Genomic DNA, 13970 nt, shown 5'->3' on the forward strand with positions numbered 1-13970 from the left:
AAGTAGTGTCTCACATGTAAACTGTGCTTTTGTCTGTGTAAAGTCTTGATTGAATTAGGCTTAAATTTTGTTTACTAATACATGTTTGCAGTACAGAATAAATACATTCATCATGGGGGATTGGAGCATATACACATCACATCTTGATCCTTTTTGCTTCCCCTTCTCCCCACTTTCCTATGTCTACCTATCCTCAGATCTCCTCATCCTGAGCTCCCCCTCTCATCTTCATTAATCCATTTCCCTGATTCTTGTTTTTTGTCTTTTATTTTGCTCTTTATTTATACTCTGTGTTCTCATACAAGGGAAACCACACAATGTTTAACCTTTTGTGTCTGATTTATTACGCTTTGCATTAAAGTCTTGAGGTGCATTCATTTTCCTACAATTTTTGTTTTTGTTTTTTGTTGTTTTTATGGAGATAGAACCTAGAGCTTTTACACTGAGCTATAATCCCCAGTCCTATTTTATTTTTTATTTTGAGACAAGGTGTAACTAAGATCTCTTAAATTGTCCAGGCTGAGATTGAAGTTGTGATCCTCCAACCTCAGCCTGTCAGAGCACTAGGGTTACAGGCATACACTGCCACACCCAGCTTGAATTAGGTATTTAGTTGGGAGCTTTTGTCTTTTTCAAATTGTACCATATTCACAAAGAAAATATAGGACAAATTAAAATAATATTTACCTTTCTGCAAGGGTTGTAAAATGGCTTTTTGAAATTTTGCACTTTATTATTTTGCTACTCTAAAATATTTCCTTGTAAGGAATACGTACAAGTAATTTATAAAATATTAATGAGAATATTTTGATATTCACATACCATTAATTCAGGAACAGTGTGTCCAACAGTTAGTAGTACTTAGACATTTTATCTGTTATTCACTTAACATTAATAAGGCCTAAAGGGCCTAAGGTTTTAGGACATGAGATCTTTTTTCTATTTTGGTGTGTACATTGATTCTCAGGAACTTAGTAGTATGCAGGGAGTTTTAACTTTGAGATAGAGGGTAATGGTGCTAGGTTATAGAGATAAGGTCTGATTCTCATTCATCCGTCTGTTCATTAAAAAAAAAAAAAAAAAAAACCTGACTGATCTTTTCTTGATTAAGCAGGAAGATACTATATTTACCCTTTATTGTTGGTATAAACCATTATTTTCCTGAGAACCATTAGCTATTTAAAACTTGGTACATAAATTAAAGAGGAGCTAAATGGATTTGTGATCGTTGCCATTAGTAGCATTTTAGATTATACAGGCAATTATTGTGTTCATTATCCTAGAAAAGCCCCTTTGCAGAGCCATTGTGGTTGTCTTAGACATTATGCACAAATTTTCCCTTAGAGATTAAAATTTCCAGTAGCATGTTTAATTTTGTTATCACAGTTGCTTCCAATAAAACAAATATTATGACAAGGAGAAGAAAATTTGCTTTACTAATATAGGAAATGACAATAAATGTTGGAAATTACTTCCTAGTGTATTTAATTTACCTTTTCTTATATAGTCATAATTACTTCAAGTGATTAATAATATATTTTATGGATGAAAACATTTTGTAATCATATCAGAGGCTATCTGGTCTGTTCAGGTATTCACAAGATTCTTTAAAGAATGCAGATTCATATCACAAGTAAAGTTACCCCTTTCTTTGTAGACTCTGTGACTTTGTAAGTTAACTAGTTTTTATTTTAAATAGCTTTTGAGAGTCCAAAGTGTCTTTTTTGTTACTTTATAAAGAGGTTTATTAGTAGTGCTTGTTTGCAGTACATAATGTTTACATACTTTGTGTGAGGTCGGTCCATCATTTAAGATAAATCCAATCTAAAGATTAATTATTAATTAAAAGTGGTTTAATACATGTTGAAGTATACTTTTTTCTAACCACTGTCTTTTACTAAAATTGACCAAAAGGTTAAAATTGCACTCTGCGTTATAACTTGGTTCCAGTTAAACTCCAGGAAGAGCAGTCACAGTTTAGAAAGATACAGGCAATACCTCATTATTGAAAAGCTGGATATGACTGTGCCACATTTGTCATTACTTTCTTTTTAAAGGAATGGGGGAAGACCGCACTTAGTTGAGTTCAAAGCTGTAATATTCACTAGTGAGAGACAGTTGACCACATCTCTCTTGGTCTATTAGAAAGGTATTAACGCCTTGAATTATCAGAATATCCATGTGCAGTGGGCTGCTTTTAGTGTTTCCATCCTCTATATGGCATTTTTTTCAAAGGAAACTATTCATTTCTGAGTAGTTTTGTCCCCACTTTTAGTCTCTCATGGCTGTGGTGTAGGGAAAAAGTGTGAGGTAGTGGTTATGCATTTTGCAAGACAGTGATTCTTTATTTTATTACAAAAAAAAGACCAACTCTGGAAGGCTAGATTAAATCATTCCTTTCACTTTTTAATGGGATTTGGATGAATAGAGTAAAATATGCACTTTGCATTCATTGATAGCATCTTTAGGTTGAGGTAATTGAGTCTTTTTTCCCTGACTGAATGAATAATGACTTCATCTGATCCTCAGTGAGGCCTGAAACTTAGACCGCCTTTGTCACAGCAGAAAGATCTGGGCTTTGAAACATGCTCTACTTCCCTGGCTTAATTTTTCTTCATTTTAATCCAAAAACCTATTTTTCTCAATAATTCAAGCATAAACTATGTAGTTTTGAAGCAGCGGAAATCGCACGATATTTGTCCTCCTTGTGCTGCTTTTTAAATGGAGCTGATAAATCAGCTGCTGTGGTCTTGAGCTGCCTCAATCTCAAGGGAAGGCACAGACCCTGCACAGGAAACAACGTGGAGAATTTTCAGAACTTGTTAAGTATAGTTGTTTCCAGACTGCCCATTATCTGGGAAAATGGTAGGTTTAACTCTTCTGCTTCAAGACTTAGAGACAGATAAAGGAGTGCCTGTGCTGGAGATCAGAAATGCTCCCATGGACTGGTCCTCCACATGATTTGTGTGGTTTGAAGGTGATTGATCTACTACTGTACTGTGAATTAGAGCACAATGTGTGCTTTTGGGAGAATGCAGAGTTGAGAGTGTTCAGTCTTTGAAGAGTTGCTGTTGGAAATGAGCCGCTGTTTGTGTCGCTGTAACACAATGCTAAGGAGAATTCTATAGCAAGCCATGACCCATTTATTGTTAGAAGTAAGGAGACATTCCTATAAAACTGATACTTAATTTCTGTTTGAAGTTTCTTTACTTAGGAATCTTGTATAGTAGTGGCAAGACGCAAAGTGGCCAAATGAGACCCCCCTGCAAATGAACTAGGCTTATTCCCCACATTAAGTCTGCCTAAGAGGGCAGGAGGGCATCTAGGAGTGGGCACCTATGACTCCCAACCTACTCTACCGACTCTGCACTGTCCTGTTGGGTGTAAGTTTGGAACCTCCACACTAGACAGATACCAGTCATATTGCATCTGGATCTCTTTTAACTTCCTATAGTTTCTGTGGTGATTCGAAAGACCATCATGTGTTTACCAAAAGTAAAGCTGATTATCAGTTTCTCAATGAGATTTAAAGCTAACCTGGCGAGAGAAAAAATTTTCTGTTTTATAATTTTCTTCTATATAATGTATATGACTGCTGTCCATCTTATTTTTCCTACTAGATTGGCTATTTCTTGCAGGTAAAAAAATCCCAGAATTATGCATTTTCATAACCTTGGCATTTAGCATAAAATGTAGTGAGCATGTAATTATTTGTTTAATTAGTTTTCTTCACAGCTGCACTTCATTGGCTTTTTGACAGTTTCATTTTTTTCTTCAGGACAGGTTCTCATGGTTTCATGAGAGTTTGTGGCAAATATTAATCAAAGACTTGTATAAAGTATGAGTTCCGGAAGACAGTAGCTTTCTACTGGCTGATTTTATGGGTTTTCAAAAGACACTATGAAAGAAGCCATGTTATTAACTCAGCAATTCTCAGAGTTTTAATATAAGATGTATAGTACCCTATTTATTTTTTATCAAGGTTTTGGTAGTTGTTGGGGTATTTTGTTTGTACTTTTTTTAAAAAGCTGTGCCAGACTCATGAGGAATTCAGATACCAGAGAGTTGTCTGCCTGGATAGGATTCAGATTAGGAAAGCCAGTGCAGACCATTACATTCTGTTCATTGCCAGGCCTATCCCAATGGCTGTTTCCCCTCAGCCTATCATTGTGTGTCGTTCCCCCAGTATGAGCTCCTCTAGCCTCTTTGGCCAGTATTTGGTGGCATTTTACAGATACGAACAATGAGATTTAAAGAGTTTAAGGAACTCCCCAAAATCACACAGTATGCAAAGAAACTTGATTCAAGTACAGTTGTGTAACAGTGACAACATGCACATTGGACTTTCTGCGTGACAGTTGTGTGCTGTGTGTGCTTTGTGTCGTTTTATTTCCGGAGTCCTTTTGGGGAGATGCAACCTTAATCCCTATAGCTAAGTTCGCTAAAACTCAGTAGGCCCAGAGTTATGAGGCTAGGAGGCAGAGTCCGCATTTGAATGAGCTCATTTCAGAGTTCTGGAAATCTCAGTAGCTATGCTGCTTCCCTTCTTCTGTCTGGTTCTGTGGCTTCCCTGTAATACCCAGTCACCCTGTATATACTTTATCTCCACAATCTGTATTGCGGTGTGTTCTTTCAGGGGTGAAACTAAGCAAGGAGAAGCAGTTTGTAGAAATTGCTAGAGCTCAAAATTGAAGTTACATGCTTCAGAAGAGTCATTTTTCTCTTCACTTAAAGAATGAGAGCTGTTTGGGTGGCTAGTTATCACTGTTTCCAAGTTCAACAACAACAACAAAAAGAACTACTACTTATTGACATGATTTTTCTCACTTTTTTGTCAGCTAGTAAATGATCCACAAAATGAATTTGAGTATATTGTATTTTACTAGGAGAATCTGAAGTGTGGGGTTCATGTGAATTAAAAAGGTTTTTATTACAAGTTAACTACCTTCTGTTGCCTCTTTTTTCTTTTTTTTATGGCATTTTATTTTTTTGTTGCCTCTTTTTTCATTAGAAGTCTTCTCAGAGACTTGCAGATGGTGTGCTCTCTCTGTCTCTCTCTCTCTCTCTCTCTCTCTCTCTCTCTCTCTCTCTCTCTCTCTCTCACTCCCTCACACACACACACACACACGCACATACACACACACACACATACATTTCTCTGTTTTGGGAGCCTCAGTCTGAATAAAATCCTTAAACAGGGATTTGCAGAGATGCTTGAACGTGACAGTAGGACCATGACATGGGACATGCCCAGGGAAATTGGCCTTTGGTCACAAAAGAAAATTTTTTTGGGCAAGGCACTGGGCAGACCTATAGCCCTCCTTTGGACCTTCATTCTTTGTGACTTGGTCCCTGATCATGGTATCATTTAACCAAAGGACTTGGCTGAGTGGTTGGAATGTATACTCACTTTGGCCTTGCATTTGTCAGCAGGCCCTTTCTAAAAATGTTCTGGGAATCATAATATATTTTCAGAAATTCTGCCTAAATCTACAAGAGGTTTTTCAGGAGAAAAGTAAAGTTAGGATATTTTTGTATTTCATCATTATAAAGACTAATTTTTAAATCTTTAAGTTCTTTTATATCATCATTATTATGTCTTTCAGTTTATAGTATCAGGGATGTGTAGCCAGCTTGGTCATGTATTAAAGTTATGCTTTTCTTTTCAGGTTGGTTTGTTGGACCTTGAGCTCAATCAGCTTACGAAAGCTCTATTTCTGGCTTTAGTTGTCCTTTCTGTTGTTATGGTCACCTTACAGGGATTTGCAGGTCCGTGGTACCGCAATCTTTTCCGATTCCTTCTTCTGTTTTCCTACATCATTCCCATAAGGTAGGTTTAAGTACTAAAATAAGATACATATCTGGTTTCATAGCTTATGATTTTGTTGGAATTTTTCTTTCTTAGTGTAAAAGAAATGATTGAAACAAGTCTAAAGAGAAAGAAGTCAGGAAACCTGGTGAATCTGAGGAGTCCTTCTGTAGAAATAGTGTTTCAAGTGTAGTTTTGTTAAAATAACCTAACATTCTATACTTTTCCTGATACGGATGTATTGATAATATAATTTTCAATAATTTGGATGTATTTCTTGATGAAACATAAGTCTGAATCTGAGAGAGTAATTTTTATTAATTACTGAAAAACATTTTTATTTCTAGTGCTCTTCGATTTGTGTGTTATTCCCATTTCAAAATTACCTGTATTTAAAGTAAGATCTGGTATATCTTTCAAGGTAGATAAAAATATCATGTAAGGCAGTTTTTAAATATGAACTATTTTTCAAAATGATAATCTGTATGACCAGAGGTCAGTATATAAATGTATTAGATGTATATTTATTGTAAAGACTTGTATTTATAATGCAGACATTTAAAAAGCACTTTTACATATTATAAATGATTATCTTTAAAAAGATATACTTCATATTTTTATATGAATAGTTAAAATTAATGACAAGTAAAAGTATGAATGTAGAGTAACCATCATTTATAAAACAGAATGGAATAAAAGAGGGCAACACTTAAGCTGAGACATGTCTTAATCTATATATGAGCTTTCCTTAAAAGTTTCTCCAAAGGGTTGACCTCTCCTTCATTCTACACTTCATAAACTGGAGTAACAGCCTGTTATGGAGTCTGTATACCATGCAGGCTCATAGGTAATTGCCTTGAGTCACTCCAGATGCTCTGGCTCACTCTTTGAGGTTTGAGGCCAGCCTCCTTTTGCAGCAGTGTTCCTGTGGAAGCTCCCTGTGTGCAGTGCTGCTTACTGCCAGTGGCACAAAGAAGATAAGACACAGTACCAGCTGTTGTGTTTGTTCCTAGAATCACTGCTCATGTTGAACTTCCTTACTTCCTAATGCTGATGCCTGAGCCTGCCAGTTCAGTCCAGCTTACAGACCCTACCTAAAGTGGTCCAGCATGTCTTCTCTCTGCTTTCCCAGGATGCTACAACCGTGCCAGTATTTCAGGCTCCTTTTTCCTTATCTGTGTTGTCTCAGTGCTCTTGTACCTACAGTTAGTCCCATTTTGTTATTCAGAATTTACCTAACTATCCACTTTCGAGAGTCCTTGAATTCTTACCAGAAGCTCTACATCAGGCTGTCCCATCAGCCTTTGAGTTCTGTGGGAGTCTCTGTGTGGATCTCTGTCTTCCTTGTTGTCTATTTCTGCATTCCACTGACCTCTAGGAGGATAGCGACCTAGTTTGGCACATTGGCTTTGTACCCTCATGCCAGAGCCAGGTGGCATGTTATGTTTTTGGAAGATATCCCGAAGCACTTATTAAGTAGACTTGTCCTACTTTGGGAAACTGAGCTTATAAAGATCATCATAGTTGTCATCCAAGCATATACATACTGAGTGCCACCAGGGGGCTTTGGGCAGTCATATTTTGTCCCCAAAAGATCCACTGAGTAAGTGGCCTTAAGGTGTTTCTATAAAGTCACATAACTACTTTATTCAACAGCCAAGCCAAAATTTACTTACTCAAATACCGTTCTTGGACCAGTTCCCAGCTTGAACTCATTCAACCTGAGTACACATGTCTGAACTCAGTCCCAAGCCCCTGCAACATCTCATCTTGTTCTACCAGCTTCTTCCATCAGATATCATTCTTCTCAGGTGCTGCCTCCTCCTTTGTTCCCACATATACAACCCTGATCTTCACCTTTATGTTGCCCCTGCTGTTGAAGAATGTAGGTTAGACAATAGGAAGATATCCATTTACTTAGGTTATGAAGTCCCCTGCTTTTCCATTTCTCCCTGGTGGAAATGCCTGTTTCATGCTAAGCATGCTCCTGTGATCTGGGCTGAGGCCAGGTAGGGCCATAGCTGTACTTGCTTATAGGAGAATCTCCATGGCTGAAGTGGGTGTTCAGTCTGAGAACCTCTGCTAAAGGTGGTGGATAAATTAATGTATTTCACTTTCCAAAGTACATTGACAGACATTTTAAAAGTATAACTTTTGAGTTATATTACACTTTACAGTATTAACTCACTTTTATCAGAGTTTAGTGATAAAGTGTTTTAGGGATTCTTCTATAAATTGCTTCCAGAATTGCACAACACTTTATTTTTGTTACTGTTTACATTGTGGTTTGATGCATGGTAAGTTTCATAAATGTATATTTGTTTGTTTATTTTGGTACCAGCAATTGAACTCACTATCTCCCACTTGCCAGGCAGGCGCTGTACCACTGAGCTAAATCCCCAGCCCTAAATGTTTGTTTAAAAATACGCAGGAAGGACCTTGTTAGTTGTAATTTTTGATACCGTCTGTATGCTGCTTCTCCCTTTTTAAGAAAACTTCTTAACTTTTAATACTAACAGTATGAAATCTGGGAATATGCTTCTTTATTTCCTCTTGTAATTTGTCAATTTTAGCTTTATATATTTTGAGGCTATATTATTAGATGTTTACAGGTTAGAAATGCTTTTGTCTTTCTGGTGAATGAAAATCTCCTAAACCACAGGTAGCTAGGTAGATTTACTTATTTATTTACTTATTTATTTATTTAGGTTTTTTTTTAATCCTATCATGGTCTTTATTTTACATTTATTGTGATTAATGATTTATTTGAGCATCTTTTGTTCTTGTTATTTTTTAACTTTAATTTTTTCCTTTCTGTTAGCCTAGAAGTATTACTTTTTCTGTTTGTGTGGTTTCTCTAAAAACCTTTGGGCCTTAGGCTTTTAAAAGGCATTATTGCAGTAGCAAAGGGTGCTTGTACTTAGTCATCCTGTATCTCCCTGACACAGTCATCTTTCAAAGAGGAAGATGAACAACGTAAACTTCACTTACAGAGGAATACCTTGTGATGGTTGAAAGAAGACATGGAAATAAAATTATTGTTATTATTCACAGCCCATCCTACTGCATTTTTTTTTGTATGTAAAATGATAAGAAGCAATGGTAGCATATGGTAAGTATTAAAGTCCATAAATAGCAGCTCTTGTGCCAGGCATTGGTGATGCACATGAATGTCCAGGCAAGTGCAGTGCCCTTTCATTTTTTTCTAGTTGGAGGTAGACATACACATATGAAGAAAGTATTTGTATAGTGGCAAATGTTATTATTAAAGTGAAATAGGACAGTGGGCCTGAGAGAACCTCTTAGAGCTCAAGAAAGGTAGGGGTTCTTTGGCTTGGTGATCATGGAGCTGTAGTGTATGTAACAAGGCTACCAGGAAAGGAAAGGAGGGCAGTTCTGGGTAGAGGAAGAGAGTGTCCAACATGGTAATTGATTAGCAACTCAGTACTGCCTAGCACCACACATGCTGTACCACACAGTGGCCTGCACAAGACCATATCTGTCTAGGGAGCATCATCTTTCCCATGTTTGCTTAGGAATCGCCAAATTTCCCTTCTTCATTTTCATTAATTTTATTGTTTTTCACTTTATTTGATGGGGATGGGTCCTGGAATGTTATGTGATGTTACTTTTAAGACTTTAGAGTGAGAGGCTATTGGGAATTTTATTCCCTTCATTTTTCTGTTTATTATACCTTTTAAAAACTATCTCTAATCATTTGGTTTTTTAGCAATATAACAGTATAAAGAGACTTGACTTTTTTCTCCTGTATCCAAATAACAAGGAAAATTCACTATAGTTGGGAAAGTTAGTATATTTGTAAAGTACTATTGAACTAAATTTCCACTGTTTTCATATTTAATGGTAATATGTAAAAAAAAGAAAATACCTAGTAACAAAAGAAGAAATTATTATCTATAATCTATCTCTAGCCAAATTCTATGAAAGCTTTCATTGTTTTTAGAGACTCAAGAATATGCACATGTATGGATATATGTGCACCCCCTTCTTAGTTTGTATATCCTTTTAAAATACATGTTTACAAAATGAGGAAGGTGCCAAGCTTTCCTAAAGGCTGTCTTGCTCTAGTTTTTCAGTGAGCAATTCTATATTTAACATGTTTAGTCAAGCATGCAGAGGCTTACGAGATAGAATTATAAATGCATCTCTCTTTAGCTCCAAAATATCTCACGCCTACTTCAACATAATACTTCACATTGTTTTTCACAATCAAAGAATACAGCTGTACAGATTTAGCAGAAGGAATAAGAACTGTAAAATGCGAAAAGTATGGGATGCTGACTTAGGGAATTAAGGCTTATATTTGATTAAAGCAAATTTGTTCACCTTTTGCCAGGTCTCAATAAAATATGGATGGCAATACATTTTAGTGTTTGCTAAATATATTTTTAGATTTAATAAAGGTGATATATATATGTATATAATATTCCATATTTTATAAGGTATGCAAGTCTGGAAAATAAAGTACTTTTCCCTCTACTGCCCTACCATTTTTAGAAGTCTTTTCAGATTTTCAAAATTTAGGCTATTTTTAAAAACTCCTGTGTGCCAAATATTATAATGTTGAGTTACTTGATACAATTTACATTCTTTCAAAGTAAAAATTTTATGATTTAACTTTTATTTTTGTAAGTCTAAAATGAATGTTTCCTAAATCCTGTGCATTTCTCAAAACAAAGAGCAAACTATCAGAATTCTTTATACCACATCTGAACTTCCCTCAGATTAGGGGGCTTGCAGTTACTTTTCTTTGTAGTTTTTGCTATTTTTGTCTGTGTGCTTTGAAGTGCTGCATAATATTCTAGTTGATAATCTAAAAATAGTCTTATTGGTGCTGGGTCAAAAAGAATTTTACTCACATGTGGGACATATGTGGCCAACACTGGCAAAATACTGTTTGACAGTGATAATTATGTCTCTTCTGAGAAAAACTTAGGAATCTCTTATAGGTACAGTGTCTTTGCTTAAACCACTAAAGTTGGAGGGGTTCTTACATGGGTTGGGAGACTGTTTTCCTTTCATTTCTCTTAGTCAAGCAGTGGAATTTGCAGTGGTGATGGCAGGGTGGGGGATTATTAGTGAACTGCTCAGAATGAATGGCCTGAAAGGCACCTAATATGTGGCTTGGAGCCCTCCTCATTCAGCACACTAAAGACTGGACTCCTAAAAACGTGAGGTAGCACAGTCACATGATAATTTATTCTAGAACTTTTCTGAAGTTTTATTGAAGAGAAATTCTTAGGAGCCTCATCAAGTTATTGTTCAGGTCTGGTGCCCTTTTTGAGATACTTTATGGAATTTTGCTAATGTACTCAATGTCTTTCTACCTCATTTTCCTGTTAGAATGTTTATTGAAGAATACCTTTAGTTTCCTTAGACCTAGACAGGATGTTCAGGCATTGATTTTTGGCAAATTTACAGATTGACACCCAGATTGTAAAAGAAATCCAAACTGGAAGCGTTGGTCACAGTTTGGAAAGTATACACTAGAGAGAAGCCCAGGGGTGTGGCCAGACAATTTTTGCTGAAGAGATAGATTATACCCATTAGTCAAGGATCCATTCAAACACCTCAGCAGAAGCCAGGCATAGAGATGGGCTCATCCAGGAAAGATGTGTGGAGGAGCCTGTTGTCTAGGGTGTGGTCTTCCATGACATGCACTGGAGAACCTTAGTTCTCCAGTGAGAACTAAGTGAGATACAGTGAGAATGTATCAACAAAACCCCTGACAGCTTAGCCTGAGTAGAACAGAGACAGGATGAAATGAGAAGCCTGTAAGATTTCCAAAATTCTATAGGCAGGAAACAGTTTGATAGAGCTAGTTGGCTACAAACATACCCTCTTCAAGAAAAGTGACAATAAGAAGCTGGGGATTTAGCTCAGTGGCACAGCACCTGCCTGGCAAGTGCAAGGTTGTGAGTTCGATTCCCGGTACCAGAAAAAAAAACAAAAAAAAAAGAAAAGCGACAATGGTCCCTAGGCAGAGTTGACTTTGGCAGTGCAGAGGGTCATGGACTGTGGACCCAGAGGACAGAGTGCTGAGCCACAAAGGATTATTCTCTGCTCTTGAAACCTAATGGAATTTTCCCTGTTGTGTTTGAGATTTGCTTAGAACTGTAGACCTTTCCACTCTCTCCCTGTCCCCTTACTGTTTTCCAGAGATGGATAACTTATTTTGGAGTTTTATAGGTTTATCATAGACAGAGAGGAATTTTGCCCATACCTGGTGTAGATGATGCAGATTGTGAGACTTGGGACTTGTTAGCCAATGCCTATTGGATGAGATTTTTAGACTTAGTGTTGATACTGTAATGAGCTCACACTTGTGATATTGAGGTGGGATAAATATGTTCTGCATGTGAGCCATGTAAATGTTGGGGAGGCTCGAGGGGCACATTATAGCGGGTTAATTGCCAGGCCCCAAAACATTTTAGTTAATGTAACCTTTCTTGAAAATTGAGTCTTTGCAGATACAGTCAGTGAGTTCATTGTGAATTACAGTGCACTCTAAATCCAATGATAATTGTATTTGTAAGAGAAGTAAGAATACACAAAGTAGAAGATAACATGGAGACAGAGGCAGAAACTCTCGGAGAAAGGTACACCAAGAATTTGAGGCAGCTACCAGAAGGGAGGAGGAAACCCTGGAATGGAGTTTTCCTCAGTTTCCACAAGGAACCAACCCTGCCAACACCTTAGTTTTGAACTTACACTTTCCAGAACAAACCAGATAAAATTCTCTAGCTTTAAGCCACCCAGTTATGGCAGTCCTAGGAAACTCATAGCCCACATAAAGTCCTCTTTTATAAAATGCTTTGTCGCCTTTTTTGCTATGAAAAGTAAAGAGAGATGTGATGCTATAGGGGTTCAGAGCTTTTGTTTTGTTTGTAACAGTTCATTTCTTGATATTCAGGAAGATTTCCTTTATGCATGTCATTGGTTGAATATCATGAGAGGTGGGTCCTTCGTACTTAATGATAGTTCAGTGGCCTGGCACATTGTTTCCTTACTAATAGCAGACTGTGTGATTTTGGAAAGACCTTGAGATAGGTCATTCAGTGTAATAGATATTTGAGTGCGTACTGTGTGCCATATAATATGCTAGTGTGTATTCTCTCTGATGGTGTAGTCCAGCCTGCAGGGTCCCTGCAGTTTAATACATGATAGTTTCTTTGCTGTCTTCATTGGGGTACTTTTCTTATCCCCATATCTCTATCTTTTTTCTCCTCAAAAATAGAAATCATCTGAAATAGTGTTACTGCTGGGTGTAGAGGTACATCCCTATAATCCTCATATTCAGGAGGCAGAGACAGCAGGATTGCCATGAGTTCAAGGCCAGCCTAAACTACATAGCAAGACCCTTTCTCAAAAAGCCAGTCAGTCAGTCAGTCAATCAGTCACCTGCTCACCCCTCCAAATCCTCAAAAGCCAAAAAACCATATCCTTTCTGAAAAGTTCAGTGATTTGTTTTATTTTTATGTTGCTGGGGATGGAGTCTAGTGCCTCATGCATGCTAGAAAAAGGTTGTACCACCAAGGTCCTCTAGTTTCCCGAAAGATAAGCTTCGGGTTTTTCCTATAATGCTTCTTTAAATTATTACTCAATATGGTTAATTCATGAACTCTATTAATTTTATATAAAGCTCCAAACTTTTTGATTCTGCTTGTGAATACAGTGCTAGGGAATAGGCAGTTTATTTGATTGAGGAAAGGTATAGTTCAGTAGTAATTCTTGCTAAAGTACTTCTTTTCCTGGTCTACTTTTTGAAATTGAAGAATTGAAAAGATTTTTGAGTTTAGGGAAACTATGAGGAATTTCTATGATGAAGCATCTTTTCTATTTTGAAAACATTGTAAATATGTCAGAATCAGTAAAAACTGATTAATCTTATTTTTATCATATTATGCTTTATCCCTTTCAAGGCTGCAAGAATCATAATTCAGTGTTTAATTTGAATGTTCTTTTTCTTTTTCCAACTAGTACATATTACTCATATTATTGTTTCACTCAGTGTACATGCTGAAGATGGTTCCTTTTTTATTTTTTCTCTGTAAATCTATTATAAGTAATAGCATGGTTTATATCGTCAATTTTTATATTATGAAAATATATTTTTGACTTGTCTCATTTATTTTCTTTT

General features: G+C 36.6%; 1 protein-coding gene across 3 annotated transcripts in view; it reads left to right on the forward strand.

The window, feature by feature from the left end:
- Nucleotides 1-13970, forward strand: part of Atp9b (ATPase, class II, type 9B) — a 305437-nt gene that overhangs the window by 174641 nt on the left and 116826 nt on the right. For all 3 annotated transcript variants that reach the window (XM_005373105.2, XM_005373106.2, XM_005373107.2), the window contains exon 12: nt 5670-5830. In XM_005373105.2, coding sequence (XP_005373162.1) covers nt 5670-5830 — 161 coding nt within the window. The remainder of the gene's footprint in view (nt 1-5669; nt 5831-13970) is intronic.

This window comes from Chinchilla lanigera, unplaced genomic scaffold (genome assembly GCF_000276665.1).
Source record: "Chinchilla lanigera isolate Chin_1 unplaced genomic scaffold, ChiLan1.0 scaffold00001, whole genome shotgun sequence".
NCBI classification, from domain to species: Eukaryota; Metazoa; Chordata; class Mammalia; order Rodentia; family Chinchillidae; genus Chinchilla; species Chinchilla lanigera.